This window comes from Chroicocephalus ridibundus, chromosome 13 (genome assembly GCF_963924245.1).
Source record: "Chroicocephalus ridibundus chromosome 13, bChrRid1.1, whole genome shotgun sequence".
Classification (NCBI taxonomy): domain Eukaryota; kingdom Metazoa; phylum Chordata; class Aves; order Charadriiformes; family Laridae; genus Chroicocephalus; species Chroicocephalus ridibundus.
Window position 1 is genome coordinate 10,197,252 of NC_086296.1, and position 13,680 is coordinate 10,210,931.

Consider the following 13,680-nt stretch of genomic DNA (forward strand, 5'->3'; position numbering starts at 1 on the left):
GGGACTGTCCCTTGCCCATGTAGGAATAGCTATTTGCCAAAACAGCTATTTCAACAGCTGACTTACAGGTACCTGATATACTTTTGGTTTCAGCCAACAGAAATAACACATTTCAGAAAAGCTGGAATGAACATTTCTGGAATATGTTAATTTAGGTATTTTAGCCAAAGAGGAGGGAAGTGAATACCAAAACCAAGAGCTAATTTTGTGGTCGTGCTGCCGTCACCTGCTTTTATCAAATTCCCTTATAGTGAGTTCATATATCAAGAACACAAAAGATCCAAGTTGAGACCTGCCTGACCCATTGAGAGTGGGGAATTGGCTTGTGGTGTCCTGTTACCTTAATTATTACTGGATTTTAAAGCCCTTCCTACTGTCTTTCTAGTTCAATAACTGCAACCCAATGGCTTTCAGAAACTGAACAGAGGGTGTCTTGATTTCTTTTGCATCGTGAGAACAGTGGAAGGCCGTGCTTTTATTTATACAAGGGAAATAACTTTTCCTGTCAATTAACAGACAATCTTGGAAAACCTGCTGAAGACTATTGGTGAGATTTTGTCATAGTTTTCGTTTCTAAATTGCAATCACAGTGTTTATCAGGAATAAAGGAATAAATCTTTTAAATACAATTGCAGATTGCAGTGTAACTCAAACGCTCAAGGACATTGGTGGGGGGGATAGTAGAGTCTTTCAACAGTAAGATTTTTGTCTTTGCTGCCAGAAAGGTGTATTTTTTTTTTTATATCCAGTGTAATTAACACGAGAGCTATCCCAGGGCAGAAATAATTCACTCTGTGACATAACCGAAATGTCTTGTCTGTGCTGTCTGGTTTTGTTTTTAACCTTGGGCTTAAAAGGAACCAAAAATCTTTAGTTGTAAAAGAGCACATCATCTGCAAAATATTATAAGCCATTTATCTTTACGCACAAATGCCATCTAGCACTGTCGTTCCACTTATGCGTCATAAAATGCGCAGACCACACTCATTTTGCCCCTAACTAGTAACAGTCTCCCTTAGAAACCTCGGGTATTGCAGACAGTGCTGAAAGAGGCGTGAGAGGCACAAAAGCCGGTGCTGAAGCCAGGCAGAGAGGGCCTCTGCCCCCCCCGGGGGTCTGCTCGGGATTGCTTCACGTGGCAGCCACAGCCCAGAGGACCGGCGTCCGCTAGATCGGCATGGCTGTGTCCCCCGCAGTGGCTTTGCTGGAGGGCTGGCAGACCCTGCCCGCTGGCCCTGCCTGCGCGGAGCGAGCAGCACTTGGCTCGGGTGGGCACGTCGCTCTCCCCATCTCCTACTTCTTCTGCAGTCTTGGGTTCTGCAGATGTGAAGGCTTTTGGAAAGGGATGCCATGGCAGTTGTTCCTGTGTCTGGCTGCAGAGAGTTGGCCAGGTGGGGTCACGATCCTCTGTCCTTGAATTGTGTGTTTAGCTGCATCTTTCCTGGCTGCGGTGATTTCTTCAGACGGCGTTTGAAGACCAAAACTGAGCCTGGCTTGAAGCAGTCAGAACTGGTTTGGGTTTTGGTCTTGGGTGAACCAACGCCACCAGGCAGGTGCTGTGCTAGTTGGTGCAGTGCTAACATGAACGTGGCTATCTGGGTACCGTGGTGACCGTCACACCCTGCTGCTTGAGGTGCCTTCAGATGAGGAGAAAATTGACCAAAATAGCAAATAGACTGCTCTAAGAATAAGAATTTCACGATAGCCCTCCATGTAAGTGCTCCTATCCTGTAGGTAAGAGCCTCTGTAAGTCATTCCAGCTGAAGATTTGCCCCAGTAACTGCTCTTGCCAGACAAGCACTCCTTCATAGTCAAAGGAGGTTTCTTCAGCTTTGGGTAGATGCCAAGTTAAACTTCCACTAAGATTTCTTATATTTGCAGCCACTATTGATAACTTTTCTCATTATTTGATCTTGATATAGAAACATATGGATTGAGCTATGTTTATATCAACCCCCAAAGATCTTTTCCTTTAGGAACATCCATCACAGTTGCACGCAAACTGCTCTGCTCTGGCATTCATAGATGATATTAGCGGGGGCTCTCAAAGTTTCTACATGTGGCAGTGTGGTATGGATCCTCCTAAAGAGCCCGCAGTGTTCCCACTAACCAAGAAAGCAATAGCGGTTTGTTAGATGTGCAGAAAAATGCATGCAAACAGCTCTGGAGAGCATGGAACATGGCTGTGCATAAACCTAATTGTTGGAAAGGATTTTACGAGTTGAATCCAAAGTATTCACTAGTTACTAACTTTATATGTGCAATAAAAATTCCAAAGGGAGGGGAGGAACACCCTTTTTCCCCCCCTGATTTCCAGGAAATTTAATGGTAAAACTTGTAAGGGAGAAAGAAGTTCTTAGATGTGAAAAAAATGCCAGAGTAAATTGCCATTCAGTTTTAATTATTTCTGATGTAACACTTTATTCAGCAACTGGTTTTATTGTTTTCTACTCAGTAGTTTTAAATCAGTGGTCTGCTGATTCCTAGGGTTCTTGGACAGCTTGGGATGCCTGAAAGTTATCTAAGAAAAGCAGGACTGTTGTTAGCGTGTTTGAGTTTCTTGTCCAAGGATCTGCTCCATCCTGGGAAAATACTTTGGGCATGCACAAGACTCAAAGATTGAAAATAACTGTTGAAGTGAAAATGCTCTGAGCGGCTGTTTCCCTAGAGAGAAGCTTCTAACGAAACCTCTTGTTTCTGTTTTTGGTTATTATTTCCAATTTGTTAGACCTTGTCAATCTTTGTTAAATCTAAGTTGATGGGGGGGAGAGAGAGAGAACTGCTGTGTCCTTTCCTCTTCCTCCTGCCTCTCCAAGCAGGTAATTTGCCCTCTCTCATTTCTATGTGTACTTTAGGTGAACCGCCTGATCAAGCTATCCAAAGTGTCAGAACAGATAATTGTGTTCAGCTATTCAACATAGTTATGTAGATAGCAGGATATTGTTATTAACCTTTTTTTCTATACAACGCTGAATTCCATGAGTTGTTTGGGATTTTTTTTAGAAGTATTTAGAGGGAGGAACAGGTTTCTCAAAAAAAAGGAGGTAAATGCTACTGCCCTTCATTTCACCATTCTGTAGCTTCATTTCTGGGCAGTTTACATTAAAGAGGTATATAAATCACTCTCTACTTTTTTGTAGCGTTTGAAGGCAGAGGCCAGATTGATGTGCAATATGCAAAAGGCAGAAAGTTAAACGCCGGTAGTGGTTTGTTACAGCCATCTCAGACTGCCCTATGAAAGCTGTTCTTTTCCTGCAGAACAGAGGTCTCCTGAGCTACAGCAGGACAGAGGTGCAGGCATCACATGCCAGGGTTGGGGACTGGCACCCAGTCACACGTTGGCTGCAGACTGGTGTGTAAGACCTGGGAAGAGCTGTGCCAGGGCTTTCCTTTCATCTGGCACCCTGGTTCCTGCCCCTCCCGGCGAGAGGGTTAACGGGGAGCCCTCCATCCTCCAGCAGTACACTTGCTTAACTCTAGGGCATTACTGTTGTCTCTTCCTTGCTTTGGAAACTTTCCTCCATGGGCACATGCCTGGCAAATTGCTTCTCTGGTGTCCAGGGCAGTTGCAAGACAGTGGCACAGAGTGTGCACGGGCAGAGCAGCAAGAGAATTGAGTCTTCCATTGAGTGCAGGAGCCTGGAAAGGTTTCCTGCATGTATCTAGGTATATTCTGATCAAAAGGTTTGCAAACTCATAGTAGAAAGGAACTGTTATCTTACTAGTGGAAAATTACAAGTATTTGCAGTAGCCTGCAATCGGTTTGCATCAATCTCTTTGGGGATATTGTGCTGTTGTGGTGATTTAGTAATGCGATAACTCCTGACGCTGCTCCAAAAAGGCAAACAGTCCTCAAGATCAGCCTGCGACAATTTGATATTTTTGTGCAGGCTTTGGTACCCACTAGAACATCAGTCTTGGAAACAAGACTGCTAAGACTCTCTGAATCCTGTTTAATAAAATCACATAGCGGGGGCATCATGATTATAAATCACACTTGGAAATTGGCCTGCAGAGTACTTGCTGGGTCATGTGGTGTCATATGCCACCACTGTTTCCAGCTTCTTTTCAATTTCTGAAAAGAAGGTGGATAGCAGCAGCTGGAGATAGAGGTGGAATTCATTTAGCTGCTTTGAGAAAACCACTGCCAGCAAAAACCAGCAGCTCGACAGTCTTGGGTCGTAGAGAGGGGAAAGGGATCCAAGTGACTGGAGATGGTGTAATGAAAAGGAAAAGAACCAAGTGATTTGGCAGCGTGTGAAAGAGGTAAGGATGTGGTAGAGAAAGGAGCAGGAGGAGCTGAAATGAAGAGCGGGAGTAAACAACATAATTTAACTTATTCAAAAGGGACAGAATGCTTATTAAAGCTCTGAGAGATGATAAATTAGTGCTTTGCTGCTATTGTTGTTTCAGATAGAGTTGTCATGTGGTAATACTGCAGCGGTGAAGGCTGGAGGCTCACGAATTCATAGAGGGGAATGGAAGGTGGGATACATGGTTACATGATTGAAAGTTGGAGTTGATGAGGCAAAATGTGCAGCCCTGATTCAGAGGAGCATCCTTACACAGCGTGCTGTTCCTTGCAAGCTGCCGTTCCCTACTGAAGAGGGATGGTTCAAAACGCGTACTCTGCTGCTGTGAAGACGTATCCCATGCTGAGAGCTTTTCCCTTAGTTGGGACGTGCTGTCAAAGCCCTGCTCTAGCTTCTGAAACCCTTGTCTGAAATAGCCGCAGAGCCCTCACCTGGAAATGCTCTTTTGCTGTTACTCCTGTGGCAGCACGCAGAACGTCAGAAGATCATTTGAGGCACTCTGGTTGTGAAGTTTTCCCCTAAGAAATACTGGGCTGGGGGAGGGAATCGCAAAATGATTCTTATCTTACATTACACAGAGTCTCTTGCATTACTTACTGTGGCATATTGTTTCCTCCCACAGAGTTCTGCTCAATCGCTTTCAGGAAGAGGCTACTCCGTAAGTCATTTTACAGCTAATTCTTTCACTTCTGTTGATGTTGATGGCAGAGGTTTACACTACCTGTTGCATATCCACTGACATGAAAGAAATGCAGAATGTAAGAATTAGGGTTAGAGTACAGGACTGTCATGCACCTGGCAGGGGACAGCCCTGACACATGAGAGCACATCAGGAATCTGGGGGCTTCTCCAATTTAATTTTATACTTATAGGGAGGGGGGGGGGTTGTTGTTTTATAGTGGATTTCAGCTGATAGTCACCTCCTGAGAATTAAAACATATGAGCGGGGAGAGTTTTCAGCACTGGTGGAAGATGCTTCCCTCCTCTCCTCCCTCCCACATAGAGGTTTTCATTTGTGCGTTAAATACAAGAATCAAAGCCAAAATTACTCTATTTTAAGAAGAATTATGACCCTCACCAGTGTGAACAAAAAAAGCCAATATTCTCTCAATTACAAGCTCTGAGTTATAAAACAAGCTCCCTTGTTTTTAGAGGAGGGTGTTGCTGGTCTTTTCTTCACAGGAGTGCCATACGTACCAGTGGTCTAGGGCTGGTGTTACAGGGCCAGGGTGTCTTGCATATGTGTGCAATGTAACAGTGATGTTTAATTGACCATTTCTGTTCACGTGTACCTTATTTGTGTGTGCAATAATGACATTTCTTCATGTAGAGGTGGTATAATTATTTGTTTATTTTGGGTACCTTTGCTGCTCAGCTGTCCAAAAAGGCAGGCCCATAGACCTTCTTGTATATATTAATAAGGAAATAGGAGAGGGTGCAAGTGGCTTAGCAATGTCAACATGAAAATTCCTGGAATCGCATTATGTCTGACTCTCCTAACAAATGTATGGTGTGTAGCTATCTGTTACGATACCCTGGTTGTTCAGCCGATAAGCCATGAATACCCTCATAGCTAGTGCAAAGGTTATAGATGAAGGCGTATGCTGATCTTGTATGCAAATCTGAATGCGAATGTCTCAGTCCAGCTAACAACTCCTCCCTATGGTTATTGGCAAGAATTGCTGTTTTCACAACCTCTGCCATGGTAAAGTTTTGCCTTCTAGGTGAATGGTCCCAAACTCTGTGTCTTACCATGAGCTTAACTGCTCACTTTTCATAGACCAGAACAAGGGTGGATTTTATATACTTCAGGAAGTTGATGTGGAGACCTGGTATGCATTTTTTTTTGTGATAATCACATGAATGATCTTCTTTCAATAACTTATGTTGTATGTTTAGAGTTATATGATGCAACCTGTGAGCTCCTACCCAGTGCTGTGCACGCAGAGAAAAAAATGCTAGGCAGCACAGAATTTATGGTCTGATTTCATAGCGACGCTGTCACATGCTGTCATACATATTACCAGAAATTCATAATACAAGACTAAGTACGTTTTAATCATAAACCCATTGCAGAATAACATACGACTCAAAGTCTTACAGTTTTAATGAAATAATGTCACAAATTTTTAGACAGTAATGACATGTCTCCTAAGTATCCTTCTGTCTAAATCTTTCCAGCATCCCAGGTGAGTATCATTACTTAATTCATTGAGTGACGAGGAATGTTTGCTCTAGGACCAGTTGAGCGCTGCTTCCCATACACATGAACAGCTGGATTCACCTAAGCTTCTAAAGGCAGATGCTGTATCTTCTATTTGTCTGTAAAATGCCATGCATGCCTGTGGCACCACATAAATAATAATGAATCATCTTCACAGATTTTATGACTGAGGGCATGGTTTGGGAATTAAACAATTTCCCACTGGCTATAACGTAGGTTGTGAAATCTTAATGGAAAAAGGCCAAAGAATTCTTTTTTAGAGTCTCAAGGCCAATAAATCATAGGACTGTTTTCCTCCATTGCTGGCTGATAAGAAATTTACTTTTGTCTCTCAGAGAAATGATTTTGAGACAATTTCTAGCTCCTTCTTTGTGCACGTGTGGGGACAAGGTTCTTTTATTTAGCTAACCCATAACTTCTCAAGGGAGGTAAGAGCTTTCTGTGTGCCAAGGCAGTATTTTGAGATCACAAGTAGTGTGAGATGGGGTTGCTTTTCCTTATGGGTTGTCATTTTCCCTATTAAACTGCCTTCTCCCTCACCATGTACCAGCTGTTGAGGCTGACCGTTTCCCTTAAGACTCCAGTGCTGTTCTAAATTGATTTAGCATAAGGCAGAGACTATCACTTCCATCACTGCCAGACCTCGCTGGCCCAAACCTGCGTTGGAAGCTGATTCTCCCAGGTGGCAGAGAGATGTTCAAACCATCGGTTCAAGACAACTGGCCCCAAACCAGCGGTTGTCCATAATATCTTGTAACGGTTTTCATTTTCTCATGAAAGCATCAGTATATGAAACACTAAGTCAGTATTTCGGCTCTGCCCCTGTTTACATCAAATCGGTTGTTTGCCAGACATGGTGAAAGCGTGATAAAAAACCAGCCCTAGCAGGAGGCACGATGGAGACACCGTTCTTGTATTGAGTGTTCTTCTTGATATCTGTGCACGGCTTGTGGTGTGGAAGACTGTCACTTGCAGAATGATGATATATATCGTTACTCCGTGAAGTTCTTGTACTGGGTTTCATAAGCAGCTGTTTAAATACCACAAACTATTTTGTGCATGTTCATTTTTAATTAGCTCATTTCGAATCTGCACGCTTCACCATTCACTTGCTTCAGCCGTCCTCGCAGAGATGGTTGCTTTCAGAAACATTTGTTGAAAATGCACATTTTAAGGAAACGTGCATTTGTAAAAAGAGGACTTAAAACCTGTAGCAGTCATCTTACATGAAAAATCTCACTCCAAGATTCAGCTCCTCCAGCTGGGCCGCAGAGAGAAGGCAAGGCCTGCCTGTGCAGTCAGGGGAGGCTAACATTGAAAACCTCGGCAAACTGCTCGTATATAAGGTGTCAGAGCTAGAGTTAAGAAGAAAACTAAATGCAAGTGTCTGAATAATAACCCCTGAGTGTTGAATAATCCAACAACTTCATTGTCCTCAGGCTTCCCATGGAGCGTTAAGTGTCTAAATAAGGACCATGCTTCAAATAACTGTGAAATTCTGGTCACATTGAAGTTACCAAATAACCTCTGGTTAACTTCTGTTTCACCTAGATGTAAATTCTATTTTTGAAAATTGTAGCCTCAAAACCAGCATTACCGGTGACTTGGCACATAGTTTCACAGTCTGTCTGTAGATATCGCAGGCAAAATTTCTTATAAATCTATGTCCCAAAATATAGTTTTGAATGGTGTTTACTTTTACTTGGATAACATAAGACATATCTATGTCTACTGTTTCTGCAAGCTCCTTATCTCATCAGCAGCATGTGTTTCATATTCTTATCTTATTAAATGTATACTTCCGCTGTGCTGAGAAACAGAATGCTAGTTTGTTTATGGAGGTTAATATCTTATTCCCTTTATGACTTGATGGTTACAGACGTGTGATAAACTATTCTAGCCATTTGTCACACTTCCTGCACACACAAATGAGATTAGTGATTTTAGTCAGAAAGGTCTGTCTGTCCTTTGAGCAGACAAAACAGATTTTCCTCTTGGTAACAGGATGAGAGGCCTGTCTACCTGAAAATGCACTGATTTGTTAAAAAATACGCAGAGAATTAGAAATTAGCTCTATGCTGAGGTTTCTATATATCACTGATATATATCCACCCCGTGGACCATTTTTCAGATCTGTTTCTGATAGTTAAGTCAATTTAGGACATAACATAGTTAGAAAGTAGTTACAATGAACTTAAACTGTCCATGCAGTTTGTTATTAATGACTATAAAGTTGCAGTTGTTTGTCAGGTTGAGCATATCGTGTAGACAAACCCAAGCTGCAGTTGAACTTGACTCTGTTTTGTAGAGACCATGGAAGAAGATAGAGCTGGGAATATGTGGTAGCTTAATAAAATAAACAAAAAACCTCTTCCAATAAATTATGTAGTTTATTTATAGAGCATCTGTGCAGCTGTTCCTCTTCTGAAATGGAAGGGGCTAAAATATGGGAGTGAATAAAAGAATAAACTTGAAAGCATATGGCGTGTGGCTAGCTGGTGAACCAACCTGTCTGAGTGTACCTTGGAACAAAAGTACAGGAGGGAGGAGATGTCTTTGGTTTTATTTGTTCTTGGAAGATTTTTTTTTTTTTTATAAAAACAGTAACATACACTTGGCAACAGCGGCAGCTGATTTTTATTTTGAGGTTCTGTAAAATATCAAAGTCTTGCAGCTTAGTCAAATCCCTGGCAGCTCATCAAAATCTGTTGATTTTACATCTTCCTTGTTGAGCGCCGGAAACCAGTGTCTCAGATAACTTCGGCTGCAGCTCATGGATAGAAAGAAATGTGCAAAACACCATAAGGCTTGCAGAGACACTTGGGTCATCCAGAGTCAACAGTGCTATCTGCAGCCTTCTTTCCTTCGACTTGGTGGCATAGCCTGAGAATGATTGTCTTGTTACCCAGATGAAGCTGGAACATGAGGTGGTATGGGCAAGTACTGGGTAGGCTTTGAGCACCCTGAGCTCTTCTGCACCATCTGCCTGTACCCCAGTCTGCTTCTTCCTGACTGTTTCTCTCAAATTTTGTTGTTGATTTTTGGAACTGGCTTTCTAGTTGCTTGTGCTGATCTTTACAAACTTCTAGGACTCCTCTCCTGTGCACTTGATGTGGCTGTCGCCCAGCACAGCTGCCCATGACCGCCCTGCCTCACGCAGATCTTCTTAGCTCCTACCCATGGGTACACTTGCTAGGACTGCAAGTACTGAGCTGTAATTCACCTGATCTACAGCATGGAGGTAGTGCCCAGCCCAGCAAGCTCAGTGGGAAGGAGGACAGATAGGAATGACTGCAAAGTGGCTAGGTAATCATCAGCCTAGGAACTGTTGACTCTTTGCAGGTTTATATACCCTCGTATACCCTGTAAAGTTCTTTTCATGGCCTGTTGTAGTATTGTGCCAGCTCAATGCAGTTCTGTGAAACCCTGAAACAGATGGTCCCTGCTACGGAGGCTGTTCCCATGCCAGAAATCCTCTGTGCATGCACAGGCAGGTACACTGTTTCAGTGTAATGGTTACAGAAGCTTGATGAAGATCAGCAGCATTCCCCTGATCTGCTCCGTCCTTCAGGGATGCTCTTGTGCTCTTAAGATGCTAAATTATCAAACTTGGAAAAGCACCTTCAACAGCATCTTTTCTGTACAGAGCTCAGCTCAGTACCGCTTCTTACATGGAGCATGGTCCAAGATGCCAGATGATGATTCTATACCTTGCCATCTTTGAGATTGCCATGGAGAAACTGGTGTCCTCAGAAGCATATATTTTTATATAAAGATCAACAAAATTATTGCTATGAAGCATATACTTCTGGTTGGGAATTCTTGAGCGTGTGCTCATGGGTGCGGAAGCATGCTCGGTGACCAGAGGCAAACTTGAATTGTAACTAATGGGGTTTCTCCACCTGCTGATCTGTCATACACTGGTGAAAAATCTCTCCTTTGTAGGTAGGTAACATTTCTTAGCTGGGCTGGAAAATTCATTGTATTTTAGGACCTCTGATAAATTAGCATTTTTCCTTGCCAAAAATCAATATTGGAAACAGGGCTCTTGTTATGAATCTAAAACTCCTTGAGCTGGAGCCAAAGTTAAATGATAAAAGTGAATTTAATATGTATTTCCTACAATAGTGTGCCTGTGGGCTGGCAACGTGAGCAAGACTTTCTGGACAAGATTTATGAATAGGGGAGTAATAATTCCAAAATAAGTATCAATCTTGTTTTGCCATGATGCCAAGTATAAAAGAGGGACTATAATTGTCTTTTTCTTCTGGACAAGAAAAGGAATGGCAGATAGGTCCTCTTCAGGTGGAGCAATACTCTGTCTTCTTTCAAGACAGATGCTCAGCTAGCAAGAGAAAAGAAAAGGGACTATAATAAAGTGGTGTGTCCTGTAAGAGCAATGACAGCACAAAGCCTTAAAAAGAAAAATAGAAAAATAATAATAGGTAATAGAAACATAAATATTTTTGAAAGGAGTTCTCCCTCTAAGATAGCAGGAATTTTAGAGACTCAGGAATATAATGGTGGGTGTCAATCCGAAGCATTTAAATTCTGCTGGTTTTCTTTTCTCTTGTTCCTAAATAGCCTCACTTTACAAGAACTATCCCCACGTTTGAATTCACCTGGACATGCTGAGTTCACTGAATAAATAGTTTGTTTGCTCTGAGGGTCATGTGGGATGGAGCCAGGTTGCTGAGAGCCAGATGAGGAGTTGGCCCCTTGGCTCCGGAGGCTGTCCCACACCCCATGAGCTCAAATGCTCTTCAGTAATTAGTGCATATATTATTCCAGATCCGTGGGAGCTCTTGAGGGTTTTTGAAATGTCCCATGAAAAGCATAAGCAGAAGTACAAACATAAATAAACTGCATACTTCAGCTTTACAAGTACTGAAGTCCATGAACTTCCTTACAACACATTTCCTTTAGAAGTTCCCTTTTCTGAAAGTCTGTTTCTTCTTAGATGACCTCTGCTTTTAATTAGGATGAGAAGTCCCATAAATTTTCACTCATCTCCACAGCCATAAGGAAGCACAAAGGGCCCTCTCTGGCTGCCTGAGCCAGTGGGCCTGGCAGAGGGGCTGCCCGGAGGCTCCCACGCAGCCGGAGCGGCAGCGGTGCCCTTTGTCCCTGCACCCGGAGCAGGACAGGATGATGCCGATTTCCATCATCCCCCAGCTGCAGGGCAAGCACAGCCAGCTGACACCACGAGCCCTCACGAGCCCCTTGAGGGACAGGGCATATGACTTCTGTGTGATTTTTGCTTGCGTTTTTAATCTCCCCTGCCATTACCCTCGGCTCGGGGTGGTGGGAGGAGACCACGTCTCTAATCTGACTAGAAACATGCTGTTGTTATACAGACACATCCCCCAAAATTCCCAGTGCTCCTTGGCTTTTGGGGTAGGATAACCTCGCTGTCCCTGGCCTCATACGCTAAAATGAAGAGTTGTTCTAAATCCATCTTGAGTTCACCAGCCTGGAAAGGATTACATCCTGCTGAAGAGAAAAGGCAAAGGATTTTGAGAATATCTGGTCTTTATTTCTGGACTTTTTTGGTTAAGACTGTCCTGAGGTAGTTGTGTCATAGGTACGCTGTAGCTTTCTTTGTGCAGTAGGGCAAGGTGTTTGCTTCTCTGTCTCGGCTGTTTTCACATTGTTATTTGCTCTCATGGCTCTCTTTCCTTACAGTCCATTTCCTTGTTTTAACTTTCTTTCCCTTCCCTTTACCAAAACAACAAAAAGATGATTAAAACAGACAGTCGATTAGAGTCAGGGCTACTTACCTGATGAGTACGGTGAACAGGGGTTAAGTGTGGGGCCTCTTGGGGGATTTGCTTTTGAATTTTCTTTAATTCTTTAATTGGCAGTTCTGGGGTTTTATAACTAGAGAAGAGGTTAAAATAGCCCGTTTCTGAGGGCTGCTGGAGCGCGCTGGTGTTTGTTGTGATGGGTGCTGTGGTAGGTTCCTCAGAGGAAATTCACGGGGGGAGGAACACAGGTTCACGCTCTCTTGTTTTATCTCATATCTTAATGTGCCCTTGCAGAAACGTGCACCCGAAACCACGGAGTGTAAGGGGAGCAGCAGAGAAAATAACAGCACCGCTAACTCAGGCTGCTGTTGTAGAAATAAAAGACGAACAACATGCTTTATTGGCCTTAACAGTAGGTGAACAAGAGAGAACAGGAAAAGGGATTGAGTGCGTCAACTTTGTGGGCGTTATTGGCATTAGAAAACACCTTCCATAATCTTAAAGTGTAAGATTTAAACTAATTAATTGTGCGGCTCAGTGGAATACCCTGTTGTCCTTACACTCAGGGAGTGATTGCTTATTGGTCCCAAAATTATTTTCCCTGTGTTAAACTGCAGTGAAATAAGCTAGTCTAAAGAGGGTAAGTTATTTGGGTTGGTGATGAAAGTAGTCACTGCACATGCAGAGTGTAAGGAAGGTTTCCTGGATCTTGGTGGTCTTTACTTAATTTCATCACTTGCATTTTTTCCTTGCCCTTTGTTTTGGTTGCTTTTTTTTTTTTGAACTGGGATATGTTATTAAAGGCTAGAGAGAGATCTTCAGTTTCTTCCCTGTCCTAACAGAAGACAAAGACGCAACTTTAATTTAACAAAAAAACAGATGTAATCCTAAATCAGATCTCACACCAAAGAAAGCTTTTAGTAACATGCGGAGGGTGTGGTGGCTCTGCTGCAAAAACTGCACATGGGGTGAAAATCTGCTGTAGGCTGAGGTTTCTCTCGTTCTCGCTTCATGTTTCAGCCTGGCTGCAGCATGGCTGGCTGCTAAAATGTAAGTACACTGGGGCAGGTAGTTGTGTCTGCAGTGGAAAGGCAGCACTCCTCCATCCCCAGGGCGGGAGAGGACAGAGAAGCGGCACCATGCTTACTTCTGCAAGAAGGTAGCTCAGGGAGGAGCCCAGGGTTCCCTTGTAGGAATGGTTAAGCTCCTGCTGCAAGAGTGAATTGTTGCTGAAGAGATTGGATTTCTCATCTGCAGCACTTGCGTTGCTGGAAGAGGAGCGTTCAGATGGAAACCCTGGTCAGCCATGCGAAATGTTTCTTGCACGGGCTCAGCGTTTTCACTTCTCACTGCTTTGGCATTTCAGTGTCACAGTTCCTTGTGGTCGGCTCCAGCT

General features: G+C 43.1%; 1 protein-coding gene across 16 annotated transcripts in view; it reads left to right on the forward strand.

Moving 5' to 3' along the window:
* FBRSL1 (fibrosin like 1) overlaps nt 1-13,680 on the forward strand; it is a 544,157-nt gene that overhangs the window by 247,079 nt on the left and 283,398 nt on the right. For 14 of the 16 annotated variants that reach the window (XM_063350636.1, XM_063350643.1, XM_063350651.1 and 11 more), the window contains exon 4: nt 4,936-4,971. The exons of the other annotated variants lie outside the window; for them this stretch is intronic. In XM_063350636.1, coding sequence (XP_063206706.1) covers nt 4,936-4,971 — 36 coding nt within the window. The remainder of the gene's footprint in view (nt 1-4,935; nt 4,972-13,680) is intronic. 16 annotated transcript variants of the gene reach the window in all.